At 36.2% G+C, this 15,429-nt stretch overlaps 1 protein-coding gene across 6 annotated transcripts in view; it reads left to right on the plus strand.

Moving 5' to 3' along the window:
* Positions 1-15,429, plus strand: part of FAT1 (FAT atypical cadherin 1) — a 112,143-nt gene that overhangs the window by 45,531 nt on the left and 51,183 nt on the right. For all 6 annotated transcript variants that reach the window (XM_040596880.1, XM_040596870.1, XM_040596899.1 and 3 more), the window contains exon 4: positions 12,025-12,086. In XM_040596880.1, coding sequence (XP_040452814.1) covers positions 12,025-12,086 — 62 coding nt within the window. The remainder of the gene's footprint in view (positions 1-12,024; positions 12,087-15,429) is intronic.

The following is a 15,429-nucleotide window of genomic DNA, read 5'->3' on the forward strand; positions in this document are numbered from 1 at the left end:
CTCTTACTTTCTTTTTACTATGCTCTTTTTTACTGTCTCAAGTTTTTGAAAGTACTTACACTGAATTAATCCTGTGGCAATTTAGGATTACGGCAGGTTTTGTTTCATAAATTGTACCACACCTCAAAACATGCATTACAAAGTTAATGTCAACCTTCACATGAAGTGCTGATTTAAAGATATTTTGATATATACAATCTTAAAATAGAACACTATGTTAATCTAAAAAGTTTGTTCTGTTGAACGGTTCTCACTGTCATGTTTGTTAGTCTCCGGTAATTATTAGAGCTTTGTAAAATTATAAAATGTTAATAGCTCATGGGCAAAACATCTGTCTCACATGATTTTATCATTTTATGCTCTTTGTTACCTTTAAAATAGTATCCTTGTGTGCGTGTGTCTGTCTGATTTGGGGACTGAGTGAAGTGAAATAGGAAATGGGTATGGCTGCAAACAACTTCCATGGGTTTCCGATAACACTGGAGAATTACTTAGTGAGGAAATGAAGGGCCGGTGAGCGCACAGTAGTATTGGCTTCATTTTAACAGAGGAAACCTTTGTTGTTTAACTGCTTGTGGGTTTTAATCCCAATTGACCTAATATTTTGAAACTTGAATGAAACCAGTATTACTGTATTGCACACTAATGTGATTTAAAGTTAAATAAAGACCCAGGCATTGAAATAGTTCATGTTACTTCAGCAGCTAGCAAATAATGCCAGGCTCAACTATTGCTCATTCATGTCACACACCTCAAAGTGTATGTAGCAGCCTGCATGCGCCCAACTGTTTACTCATCACATGGAGATAAAATGGAAGTATTTGGTTACACTGTCTCTAGAAAGATTTTCTTTATCTTTACTGAAAATGTGACCAGAATTAACCTAAATGTTTGTTAAACTGCAACCAGAGAGGGTTACATGAATAGACAGAAGTTTCTATAGATATACATTTGGAAAGAGAATTTAATTCTGCAAAAAGCTACCTTTATTTTCCTTCATAAATACCATTTAAAGCACTTAAAGTGCTGTTAGTCTAGTATTTTTCAACCTGGTCGTTTTTGGAACTGGGAACAAGTTCCTATCTATGAAATTTCTAGTAACATCTTCACATCCACTCTAGAATATTTAGGGATTTAGAACTTGAAAAGACAGAAGATTTGCTATAATATAGACAGCTATTTTAAAAACTATTTGCAAGCATTTATGTAGAGACCACTTCTTTTATATTTTCGGTGGAGGTGTTGGGGCTTTATTTGTTTATTTTCTTACCTCTCCTTGGAAAAAGAGAAATGGGAAAATAAACAGAAAACACAGCAGTCCTTCCCTTCTCCTTTTTCTGTCCCTGGAACTACATAAAAACTTCAGGTCATACTCTGCATGATCTGTATTGTGAAACAGGAGTTCAAAACAAAGTGAGGCCTTTTTACAGTTTTCCCATATTCTGATGCAGAAATAGTGATGCAGACATGCAGACGTAGTGTATGTTCTTTTGAGCTGGAATATATAACATGTGAAATGACAATTCTAGCCAGGGAAGAGATGGTGATCAGATACTATTATGAGCCACTTGCATAGTACCACCTTCACACAGGCTTTTAAAGATACTAGTCTTTCCTTGATAGGCACTCTGAGTAGTGTGACTTAATGGAGTCTGTGTTTATAGCAACACTATAACATTAGTATTGATTCATTTCCTATTAAGAGAAGATTACTCAGAATGAGTGCCCAGATTCACATCTAGCTTGGCTTGGGTTTTGAGTGATAAAAAGAAAAGATCAATCCCAGCAAAAATACAGTTCTACATGTAGTAACATATTTTTCTATCTGAAAAATCCACAGTGGAGTCACAGTCAAAGGCTAACTAGGAGTCAGCTGTAAAATTTTTCAGCTTTTCTGAGAGTTGAGACCACCTTTGGAAGCAGTTTATGTAATCATCTCTGTCATTAGTGTTGCATGGAGGTCTTTACATATCGTTCAGTTACAAAAGCAGTTCCTTTTAAATCAGTAGATGAAAGACTGTAGTGCATTCCAGACTTGTTCTACTAGTATTGTGTCTTCTAAATATAAGAAGCAACATGCCGGTAAAACAAGGGGGGTGGGGGGGAGAGGGCAGCAGCATTATATAAATCTCCAAATTCTCACTTAGAAACTACTTTTTTAGGGTTCAGATGTATAGGGAGTTAGGGGATGTCGAAATAAAGCCTGTAATGGTGTTGGAAACACCCTAATATTCTTAGTGTCTCTTCAGTGGTTTTTCTCAGTACTTTTGTAAATACATGTGTCATCCATAAACCATTCATAACATCAAAGAAGAGAAAGATAGTAAGGACAATTGTATGTAACAGAGTTGTTACGCTGTTGCCTCAACTTCTGTTTCATAGGAAAGGTTTAAATGAGTAACTGAAGAAAATTCCAAGAAAGTTATTTATAGGTTTAAGACTGCCCAGAACCCTGAAATAGCTGAAACTTCTTATCTGTACCTAGTTTAGCCATATACAGGTAACACTGGAATAAAGTAGTTTGGGTTTTGGTTTTGTTTTGTGTTTGGTGTTTTTTTTTTTTTTTTCTTTTTTTTTAAAGAAGTTGGTTTTATTCATAGTGTTAGGTCATATGATGTTTGGTTTTTTCTGGCATGCTGCTCTTAGTTCCTGCCTCAGTTCCTAGATAAAAAATTTTACATCCAGTGTCGGTGTTGTGATAAATGTTGAAAGAGGGTGTGCCAGATCACATTTTTAATTCCTCTTCTAGTCTTTCAGAAACTTTGTGCTTCAAAAATAGAAATACAGTTCTATTTGTTGGCTTTTTAAGGAGACATATTCTTGAACTTGTCTGTCTTCAAATTCAGAAGACTATTTTCAAATTGGATGGCTAGTCCTGAAGTTGATAAAGGAAGACCAGCCATCTCTTGCAACTGATGAGCTTTCTTAAGGAAATCCTCATTGTTTGAATCAATAAAAAATAAATAAACCATATAGACATACATGGTGATGAACATTTGTAAGCTGAATTTTCCCTTTCCTTAAGCCCTACCTTCAAAATTCGGAGGGAATGGATTTTGTCCATAAGAATCAGGTAGCTAGTTTTGTATCCGTTCTCTACAAATCAGTTAATTAAAAAACAGTCACACTTTTATATTTCAAAATATAATATTAGTTAAATAAAAAATTGTGACTTTCTCAGATTAGTGTCTTTCATTAATAATTTTATCTATATATAAAATGACCATTTTCAATATTAAGCTGTATTTTGTGTGGCTGCTTACTCCCTTGTTCTGTTCTGGGGGGATTTTTTGGCATCAATAGTATGGCATTGTAATGGAATTATGAGCCACTTCTAAGTATGAAAGACTTCTGTTTTGTGCTGGTGGTATTTTGTGACCTGTACGTGTTTAGATCCAGTGGGTGGTCTCATTTGTCTTTGTGTAGATGGAGTCTTAGATGTGCTAAGATAACTGAGATCAAAACCCTCCCTTTACAGTTTTGCTTCCAAGGTTGTTACAAGAAGAAGAGACCACATTTAAAACTAGTACTTCTGTTCAGTTTCCTGGCATCTGTATTGATTATTTGGAAACTTTTTCCAAAAGATTCTTCCTTATTATAATATGCTAAATACTAAGAAACTTAAACTAGACATTTTAATTTCTCATTTCACTTAGAACGTATCACTGTAATGTATCAAAATGTTTTAAACAGCTGTTCTCATACTTTGCCAAAAAAAATCCCAAAACAACCAAACAAGTAGCGTCAAACTTTCTACTCTTCGCCATAATACATTTTCCTGTTTGTAGAGTTTTATGAAATGCCAAAATGAGTTCAATAATTTTTCATGTTACTCAGTCGTTCTCAACCAGTGCTGCCATTAGTTAAATGCTGTAATTGCAACCAAAACACTGTTTTGTGACTAAAAACCAGTGTTAATAAAAACAGTTGAATTGCATAAAAGCAATTTTGACGTCAAGACAGTAGCCAACATGGAAACCTGCTCTAAATTCTAGGGACCATTTCTTTCTCTGTGAATTTGTCAGTGGTCTTTAATCCACATGTGTGTTGCAATAGTTTTATGGGAGAATAACAATGAAATTGTAAAATGTCTGCAGCAGAGGAATTGCCTCAAAACTAACCTCAATGCATTAATAATCAATCTGAAATAATTCTCTCAACTGGTCATGAGTTCTCTTGAAACGTATTAACAACGCAGTGCTGGCTACTGTAATACGAAAAATGCATTTCCTTTGTTTAGGGGGGTAAAAAAGCGCCAAGTTTGGAAAGGAGTGCGATGTTTCTGTATTTGTTCAGGCATTATAAATGCAGTAAGATTATGTCAGGTCTGAAAAGATCTTTCAAGGTATGAGATTTTATGGCTATAATTCTGTACTTAATTATTGAAGATGGTATGTCTCAAAGTGAGATAATAAAGGTGAGTGGTGAAGATCAGGTTACTTACAGTTGATTACTGAAGGCATTTGAGCTTTGAATTGGTGTGGCTTTAAGTATACCAGATGGTGCTGAAGGCAAGGATTTTTTTGCAAAGTAAGCGAAGCGGTAACAGAAATTTTTAGTGTTCTGTTGATAGTAAGATCAAAGTTCATTCTACAGGAAATTTATCATCACTTAGTTTCCTTTCAATAGTCAAACTTAGGTTTTGTTTTATTTGCTATTCAAAATTATTTTAGCTATTCTTTTATTATTTAAGTACCTTTTTTGCATGTCTGATCTCATTTTATACTGCTTATGACTTACATTTATGTTTTTTATCTTATGTATGAGAAAAACAAACTACCAAAAGAATATGATTGTCAGTGAAACTGGACGTACCCTAAATGCTTTCAAGCACTGAGAAAACAGGATCTTAGACTTAGGTTTATTTTTCTAGTATAGCTGTTTGAGCACATGTGATTATTTATATCTTTCTTTTCATTATTCCCCAAATAGTTTTACTAGTAAAAGAATTACTGCAGAAGCAGTTACGCCACTGTCTTGGTAAACCCAGACTGGAAATAGTGTACTCTGTGACTGATTAAGACTATACAAAACTACATGGTTTACTTTTGTAGGATACATTTGAGAAATTTTCTATAGTTGTTCGATCACTAAACACAGATTTTATACTTCATTTGAAATCTAGTTGAAATTGAAGCTTGACAGTGTTTATTGGATTGGATGACTTAATTGTTTATATGAAGTGTTTTTCCTCCTTATACCATACGTTAATAATCTTTGGTGGGTTGCTTGTCTTTGCTCCCTGCTTGCAATCATTAAAATGATTAATGAGTTCTCTGATCAGCAAATTGCAGGTCTTTGTATCTGTATGCTGTTAAAGTTGTTTAGGGATGTGACTCAACTTCAGATGTGCACCTTGCACTAACGCTTCGTAGTAGTAGGACTGAGTAGTTAAGTTGCCTGATTGCTGATTAACGTAGTGACTGGTATGAATTATCAGCCACAGGATTGAGTAACTTTTTGACCTCATATACAAAGCTTACAGTTTCTCTTGGCAACAAGGAACAAACTCATAAACACAGATATTACTGTACTTCAATAAATGTCTGATGTGCTGACAAAAGCATGTCCCTATGGACTAGGCTGGTTATCCCTTATTTGATGTAATCCTGGCTTGGGTGGGACTGAGATCTCAATTATTACTTTCTTTTTGGTGGAGTACCATTCAAAGGGCAAGATATTTATTCAGCTGGGATAAATGTGCCAAAAAGGGGGGGGGGGGGGGGGGGGGGGGAGGGTTGTCGATGAAATCCAGAGCATATGCATCAGCATCTGAAACAGGAATAAGGAAGTGCCTAAATAAAAAGAAAAGGTGTTCTGAAGAGCAAATAGTGTGTAGTTCTACGAAGCGTTTTAGACCTTTCGGTCTGGAGTTTACCTAGGTGCCTGTACACTGTGAGAATGTCCTGCTGGCTTTTGCCCGGACTGCCGCAGATGGGAAGTGAAGGGGGAAAGGCACCAAAGCTGTGCAAGACTTCACTAGTTGAGTGCAATCGTGCTATACTTAACAGAAAGGGAACACTGATTTCAGCGCAGTGTACTGCAGTTGATCTACCTTTTAATTTTTCTAAAACTATTTATAGGGTAGTGTAACTCATTTTTGTAAAATACCCTGATCAGAAAGTTCATACGTGGAGTGGAAAACTACTCCTTGAGTCCCAAAAGTGGATTTAAACTGCCTAGAGAAGTCTGCTAAGCTACAGGCTGTAAACTGTGCTATACAGAAGTCATCTTGTGTTCTACCTAAACAACTGTGTAGCGAAAAAGGTAAGATTCAAGAGGCTAGAGAGAACAAGCAAGCAAAAACACAACTCTAGCTAACGGGTAGGGTAGTCAGCTAAGAGTGGAAAGAGGAACCTGGGCGTTTGATTTCCCTTGAAAAGTGGTATCATTTTTAGTCTTTATTGAAAGAAAAGAAATGATTGGTTTTAAATATTCTACTTGAACAAAAGAGGTATTTGCAGCCATTTAATGTGCTTGTAAATGATATTGCTGGTTTCTTTTGGGACTACTATGTTTACAATCATATTTTCAGCACTTGGAAATTACTGGTGGTAATTATGTTGCTGGTTTTACTGAGAGCTATTAAGGTGCTTGGGACAAGCAATAGTTTAGGAATGAAAAGCAAGTCAAACTGCTAAAGAACTATCTTTAGTTAGGACTATGTAAACCAAAGCTGTTCAGTTCCTTTATGATATGCTTTCTCCAGTACAATAGCTGGATGGTCTATGATCTTGTTTGGTTTTTAACTCAGCGGCCTGCCTTCATGGTGATATTGCCTAGCTTATAATCATTATCTATACATGACTGGTAAGACATGGACTTTATGTTCTGTCAGCTGCAAAGCTGAAATCTGTTCTTAAATCCTTTTGCTATTACTCTTCATTGACCTGTTTTTATTAACCTGTTTATTTACTTTGGTTGTGAAACCTTGTCTTGGCTTAGGAGACAAGATTTGACTACAGTTTTGCCAAAAAGCTTATCCTAACATCTTTGGAAAGGAGATATGGGCTGTTTCTGATGGTCACAGAGTGTAAAGTTAGGTGGAAATCATAGTTAACCTGAAATCAGTTGAAAGAAAGAGGACTGAAAAAGTCATCTTTTTGTGGCAGTGATGAAACAATCATGGATTATTGTGCTTGTCATGTTGTCCATATTTCAGAAAGGGTTGAGATACTGAAGCAGTTTAAAACAATGTCGTAAGACATCTTCCTGACAGTGGGACTTTATTGCTCACTTTATTATCAGACATGTCCAAGACATGACCTGATCGCAGTAAGTACTTTCATGAGAAGGAAACTGCTGATTACAGTGGGCTTACTAGTCTATCAGACAAAAGAAGGATCTGTTCGTCTGTCTAGAAGGGAAAGCTGTCTTGAATTGGATATAATGCAGTATTTCTTAAATGAGGAAGATTAGTAGGAATCCTGCCTTGAGGTGTGACAGCATCTTTATCACTTGAAAAGACATAATTGGTCTTCCACTTACAGAATGTATGCTGTAATTTGCCCAGTGCTTTAGGGTTGTGTTAATGCAGTAGTCAAACTAGATTATCATTACAGCTACATGTGAGTTTTAAATCCTTACTTTCTTCGAGTATTAAACTGACTTATATATTAAGACTCTGTAAAGAAAATACAAAGATAATTGTTTTTAACATTCATTAGTAATTGGTCATTTTGAGGTTGAAGTGGGAGAACAAGACCTTAAATAATAAAATATTATAAATAAATTGATCTAAAGATTTAAACTGATGGAGTTGCACTAATGCAATCCAGAGAAATCATTTCTGCTGACTGGTTATAGTTTACATTCAACACAGAAGACAAAAATCTCATCAACAAAATGTGATGTCCCTTATACTTAATTGCAATGTCATGTCACTGTTGAAGTTGGTGATAAAAAATGTGGTAGCTGCGTTCCACATTTCTTAAAACCTTCAGTGCCCGTGCATTCAAAGATCAGAGAAACTGTATTTCTTCTCAGACACTACAATTCAAATAGTATTATACTACATTCAAATCAAGCCTATCAGGTCAGACTCATCAGAGGCAGCTTAGTAGACTTGGCATCTGTTTCAGTTTTTTGGGTTGTGGTGGGTTAGCTTTGGCTAACAGCCAAACTCCCATACAGCTCCGGAATCTTCATCGTCTCAAGCTGAATGTGCAGTTGGAAAGGCTGTATGTTTCTGAAAGCACAAATGTATGCACTTGTAGGTGTGCCTGTAGAAGGGAATAAATGATATATACAAGCAAGACAAAAATTTTGAGCCTTCCTCCTTCCCTTGAAAAGACCACTTTTTCTGATGCTGTTTCTTTCATTGCTGAGACAATCCATGCTATAAAGATAGCTAGTAGCGTGGAATTAATATTAACGAACTTTGTGTGGTTATATACAAATATAAAGGTGTGGTTATTCATTTATTTCTATAGAGGGAGGGGCATGGCAAAGGTTACAGAAGAGGGGGAGCTCAGTATAAAAAGTTTGAGAACTTAATTGTTTTCAGTAGAAAGTGATGGCTCTTGTTGCAGGGAGATGGCTTATATTAGGTCCTAAGGTTCTCCCCAGGCTTCTTAATGGGCAGTCACAAAAGCCACGCTGCATAGGAACACTCGACCTTATTATTATGGCCCTAATTCAGAAAAACTCTTCAAAAACTGGTGAAAATTTTTGGTGCAGTATTAAGTGTTTTATAATATAGAAAAACTTGAAAAAATGGGAAAAACTTAGTGATTGCCATAATAAACCTTTTACAGTCTTAAGCTGTAGTGAAACACTTCACTGAAGCTAAATTTTTACTTAGGTAAGTGGCTAGCAGTAAAGAGTTAAATAAAAAGAATGTCATGCATGTGTATGCAGTTCTAAATCAAGAAGTGTTACATTTCCTTTGCTGGCAGTTAGCTTCTGCTGAATATACAGGATATATATGGTGAAGACTAAACCCTTCTGTTATTGGTCTGACATGTTTTAACAGAAGTGTGGCATGCTTGGTTGAAAAGACTGGAGTTTTTGACAGATCAAAGCATATACATTTGTGCTTACTGGATATTTTTCTGCTTACCTGTTTGAGTTCTATTGGCCAACTTTATTAACAGAAGTTACATCTGGAATTGGACTTTGTTCAACAAAATGTAATACATAGAGTAGTGGTATATGGTAGAATTTTGTCTGGAGTGCTTGCAGCAGAACTGTTTGGGGTTAGTGGTGGCTCTTAAGGCTCTTGATTGGGAAAAATTGGATAGGAAACTGTTGAAAGGTGCCATCTTCCTGCTTTCATGTGTTAACAATTCTGTACTTGCTGCAGCTGTGAGAGATGGAATGATAAAGTTATGGAATGCTTTAGGTTGGAAGCAACCTTAAAGATCACCTAGTTCCAACCCCCCTGCCATGGGCAGGGACACCTTCCACTAGACCAGGTTGCTCGAAGCCCCATCCAGCCTGGCCTGGAACACTGCCAGGGATGGGGCATCCACAGCTGCTCTGGGCAACCTGTTCCTGTGCCTCACCACCCTCACAGGAAAGAATTTCTTCCCAGTATCTAATCTAAATCTATCCTCTTTCAGCTTAAAACCATTACTTCTTGTCCTACCACTACGTGCCCTTGTATAGACTGAGTATTGAGTATTCAAAGAAATGCAAACATAATGAGATTTTTCTGCTGGAATTACTTTATTCTTCCTGTACTTTTTGAGATCTTCCCCATCTTCAACCCAGCTATTCAACAGCCAACTCCTTTAGCAGCTGTGCTGAAATTTACCCTTTTCCCTTGCAGCTGTGGTGAGTCTCAGGGAATTAATGCTTCATGGGAGGGTTTGTGCTGGCTTTCTCCAGAGGTGCTCATAGAAAGAGAGGTATTTAGGAGAGCACGTGTTTCTTTGAAGTCACCTACATGTCCCTTTGCTGAAGGGAAGTAGATGAGGCGTTGGTTCTGCCATTTGTTCACTTCCAGTTTCCCCACAGAGCCTGTGAAAAGTAAAGGTCTGGCTTGATCGGCCAGGCAGTTAGGAGAAAGCTTTGTTTAGACTGTGACAATAAATATTTTCAGTTGTCATTGTTCACAGCTCTGTAATCTCTATTGGAAGATATTACCCTCAAGGAGGTTAATAAAGTTGTCACATCCTTTCTCCCTGCCAATCCCCAAATTCACAGTACTAAAGTAACTGCTTATTCCTTGTCTTTTTTTCTTTTAATTTTTATTTCCATTTTCTTTGTAATTAAGGGCAATTACTTCATAATGCCAAAAAATGTACTTTAACAATAACATACATATATTCTATGTGTTGTAAAAGCATAAAAAGATAAAAAAGAAAGTTTTTAGACCTTTATGTCTAGAATACTAGTTATATAATATATTGGTGCAATGACAAACCAAATTGCTGGAAAAACAAGTGCAGTTTTGCCTGTAATTGAAACAGCCATTATTTGCACTATCTATCTTTTGAAGAACAGTTTTTTGAGCATGACAGCTGTAATATTGCCTTATACTGGTTTTGTTCATAATATTTAGTACAGGCTCTCTATTTTGTAGGTATATGTAGACTACAACTGTATTTTCATAGAAGCATTGAGTAGCTGTGCACTGATGACATACACTACACTTCTCTATTGACCTTTCTTTTTTAAGTGAAATTGAAGTCTTTATTGCTCATCTTACTTGTTCTATTTCTATCAACTGTGAGACAAAACTGAAGGGGTTTTGTTGTAGCAGATCAACCTTGGAAACTTTATACATGGATTTTAATTTTGCTTATAAGAGGTCTTATTAATAAAAAGCTTACACTACAGTTGGGAAAAGGAACAATAAGTGTGTGGCCTGTGTTTTGCTCTCTATTTTGTCCATAATTGGGTAATTGCTTCCCAGTTTTTCAGTTTCACAATTAAAGATCAAGATGTTAGTGCTTTTCTGTCACTGTGACAAGCTGGGACAGTTAGTGGAAAGGTCTTGTGACATTGTAGTGTCTTCTGTATATAGCATATACTGGACTCTTGCTGCAGAGAATATGGGATGCTTTGGCCAGTAGTGGGTTAATCTGGGCAAATCCAGATCTTGGTGTTTGCTCCATGAAAAGCCAAGTTTGTTGTAGCAGGATTTACTAGCACAGGCTCAGTGCCTTGTGAACACAGTGATGGTGTTTGTGGGGCCAACTTGTTCATGCAAACAAGTTAACAGCTTTTGTGCAGCAAAGAAGTAGTTATCTCCTGTGCCTGCATCCATGGCACAGTTAACCCCATCACAGCAAGACATTCAACTGTAATTGAGAATTGACTGAGTTTACTTTTCATGAAATTCAGTAGTTAAAATTTTGAACCTGCTGTTAGAGAGAATTAATTCAAATAAAATCCTTTCATATTTACATTTCACTGGGGGTTTTGTCACTTGTTACTCTTTGACTTTCTTCGTTTAAAGCAAAACTCATCATGCCTTCCTAGTCTTGCATCAAAAGAGTATTGAACTCTTGCAACACAGTCATGAATCAAAAACTTGCGCTTATTCTCTGCTATTGCCAACAGTAACTGTTTGACTCCTTGTTGTTGCCAAATCAAGCCAACACACACAAATTGCTCTGGTTTCCACCATTAATGCATCTCTTCAGGTCATCCTTTTTCTGTTGTTGTTAAAAATACAAATAGATGTTTCTCCTGAAGAAACTGATAATTATCCAAATAATGTGTGTAAGCACCCTTTGAATAAGGCATACAAACGCCCTCTGAAAAAAAAGACTTCATGTGAGTGAATTGCATGTTACTCCTGTCAGAAACATGACATGAACAGATGTGTTGGAAAATTGAACCATGTCTAAGAACTACAACAGCTTAGCTTTCAGATTGCAAAGAATATTTTCATGGCCCTTAAGGATTGGAAACCCCCCACCCCTTCCCTTAATAAAAGCATAAATTCTGCAAAAAGAGAAGAGACCCATAAGAAGAAATTGAGATTGGCTCAATTAACTATGGGTTTAACCTAACCTTCATTCAGATTATTTTCTTGAAGGATCTGATTAATTATTATTTTATTATTTACAGGTCTAATTACAACCACATCTAGAAAACTAGATCGAGAGCAGCAGGGAGAGCACATACTGGAGGTAAGTAATTTCTTTAGTTCTCTGAAAAACAGTGATTGTAAGTTTATTGTTCTTTTACAGAGAGTTAAGTTTACAGTACTTGATTACAATATAAAGAATTTAGAGAACTAGATTTCAGAAGTAGTTTACTTCTATGTTCAATATATTACAATGCAGAAAGTTACCTATCTTATAAAAACAGTGTGTTGGAACTTTTCCATAAGAAAAGAGTTAAGATACAGATTGAAGGCAATCTTTTTGTTTGTTTTTATATCTGTAAACCAAGATTTTCTTTCAAACAGTATAAGGGCATGACTGTTAAAAGGAGTGTGATTCCTTTTTTTTATGATTTTCCTGTGTAATTATTGGAATAGCTATTCCAGTCTGCATTTTGCTGAATAGACCTCTGAAAAACAAGTGCAGAATCTTTTATTAACATTGAGAATACAGACAGATTGTGAGTTGACATTTTTTCTGGGTAACATGTTTATCAATCACATAAGTAGATGAGTTGCAAAATATGCATTATAGAGTCGGAGTCCAAGAGCATGAAATGAATGACTTAATTATTTTATTTAGCTTCATTTAATTGATTGCCTGGAATTTATGTGATGGCTATTCTCATTGGCAAACAACTTGAAATTAAAACACATAGACCACCGTGAGTCTTCCAGTTTCACCATGTTGTCATGCAGTGTGACAGCATTGTACTTCACCTGCTGTGAAAACTTAATGCTCACAGTGATACATACTTAGATTTGTCTGGAACCTTAAATGTGCCTCTCCTCCGGGATGATAGATAAAAGACTGAAATGTGAGCCAGCAAAACTAATGTTAAAACTAGAGAAGCAAGTCTGGACTAAGAACTTGTGAAATCTGTAAAAAAGTTTTCTGATAGGAATGCAAGGACTGCATAGACTTGGAGGGGAACGTATTCCCTGATAGTACAAGTTGTCCTTTTGCAGAGCTCCGGTGTATATGCAGTCTTCCTGGCCCTTTTCTATCCCTTTGGTGCATTGCAAGCTGGATTAATGCAGCTGTTGGACCATATTTGAATCATTATTTTCATTTCTGTGTCAGCTTTGCAAAGAACTTTGCACCTAAGTAGCAGTACAGTGGAGTTTCCTCTTTAGTGTTTTTCTAGTAGTAGTAGTAGTAGAAAAGTTAAGTGGTAAATCTGATTTAGTGCTAGACATGTTATTCCTGCAAATTATAAAGTCATTATATTATTCTCTTTTGAAATTACCTCCTTAAATCTGCTTGTGTCAGTTTCCCAAACCACTTCATGTCAGTTATATCTTATTTTTTGACCACTGATATGTATATTGGTTATAAAATCCATATCTCATGACTTTTACTCCATGCATATTGTGCTGGCTTTTGTATTAGATTTACACAGTAAATAAAATGAGCTGCGGTTATTCTCTGACCTTGAAGCCACCTGGCACAGTATGGTTTTGATTGCTTATACCATATCCCTGGAACAAGGTGGCTGTATCCAAATCGGCTGTTGAGAATGGTGCTTGAAATTGTGCGAATTCTCAGGCTGCAGCTAGGCAATGGTGTGGCAGCGTGCTACAGGCTCTGGGCCAAAATTTATGCCAGAGCTTACACTAGCAGTGTAACGTTGTGGGCAGTTGTCTGCTAGCAGTCATGCCTGCTAATTTAACCTTAAGTTATAACAGATAACATGTGTAGAACTCTGACAGTGTTTTTTTTAAGGTTGCAGTTTGCACAATGGTACATAAATCCTCTTGATTTCAGCATTCTCTATACAGATAGCAGATGAAGCTGATCGTTCTTTAATTTGGAATATTGGTTATTGCTTGCTGGTATTGTTTATATTTCTTCATTCTTCCTTCGCTTTGAATCTCAGCTGGTTGTTAACGTTTTAAATAAAAGTCTGTGAAGTGTCCAATGGAAGAACTCTTCAGCGTGATACTGACAGACAACGTGTCCCAAAGTAGCAGTTTTCCCATTTGTTGGCTTTATGTTTACAACTTTGAAAATAGTTTGGAAAGAAACCCAGAAATGCACAGAATGGTGCATAAATGTTATGAGCCAAATGCTGAGCATCTGGTTAATTAATTGAGCATTGAAATCTTGACCAGATGGGTTGGTGGGTTTATTCCTTGTTTGCTATTAAATTTGATCCTTGATTGCACTCATGCTTGCATAGTAGTAATTAATATGTTCCATTCTTTTACTCCCAACTTGTAACTATTTTCTGAATGGCAATTGGTACTTTTTTTATGCAGTTATTTTAAGTTAGCTTCATGTTATTCTTTCATATCTGCTTGTTATGTCAGTAATGCCTTCAAAACTGATGCTGGATTCAAACAAAACTAGATTTTCCTCCAGTTTGCCATTTTTTTATCTGCTTGCTCAGGGCACTTCTAATTTTATATTAACAGACAAATTATTCTGTACCATTTGGAATTTCCTCTTTCCTCTTTTGGGATGTGTTTTGATTTTTTGGGGTTTTTTTTGGTTTTCTTTGAACTGAAAGATATGTGGTGGTGTTCTATTACAAGTACTGAAGGGAACAGATATTCATGTATGTGGAAATCCTACCATCTGTTAGAGGTGAGCATGCAATTTGCATTTCATGTTGCAGTTCATGTGTTTCGCTGTGATATTTCTTGGTTTATGCTTGCAAGTTATACCACATTTAAAATGTATTTAAGTTTGGGGTTTTTTTCCCCTAAAATAGATGTGAAAGGGCAAAAATAGAGTATCTGATCATGTTCTCATTCATGTCAGTGTAAAACCATTTTTTCATCAGGGATTCAGTCAAGTCTTCCATTGGTATTCATTTCTTTATTTTGTAGCCATATTATCCTTAAATCCTTACCTTTTTCGAGTCAGATTTCCCAAGGCATCCTAAGAATCAGTGAAGGAATTCACCACCCACATTCATGAAGAAAAACACTTGTTCTCCCCAAGTTGTGGTGGGATTGTTGGAACTGGAATACTCTTTATCAGTGGCGTGTAGGGGTTTTTGTTTGGGTTAAGGGGTATTTTTTTGTTTAACACCCTCCACAGCACTGATCTTAGAATCACAGAATCATTTAGGATGGAAAAGACCTTTAAAATCATTGAGTCCAACCATATATCTTCCTTGCGTTTTCCCAGTGCTACTGTAGTGACTGAGTTCTGTACAGTTGCCTCCCAGCAAAGACTTGTTTCTTTCTTTAAAACTCAAAACCAAAATGAAACTGCAGTAACATATTTCCTGCATAATTTGTTAGAAACATTGGGTGTTTGATTTTTTTTAATCATGTTATGCATTCCTCTATAGCTTTGAGAAGTATCACATAGAATTAGATTAACATACCACAGTTTATTGGTTCCTCTGATTACA

The sequence above is a fragment of the Falco naumanni genome, chromosome 1 (assembly GCF_017639655.2).
Source record: "Falco naumanni isolate bFalNau1 chromosome 1, bFalNau1.pat, whole genome shotgun sequence".
Lineage (NCBI taxonomy): Eukaryota > Metazoa > Chordata > Aves > Falconiformes > Falconidae > Falco > Falco naumanni.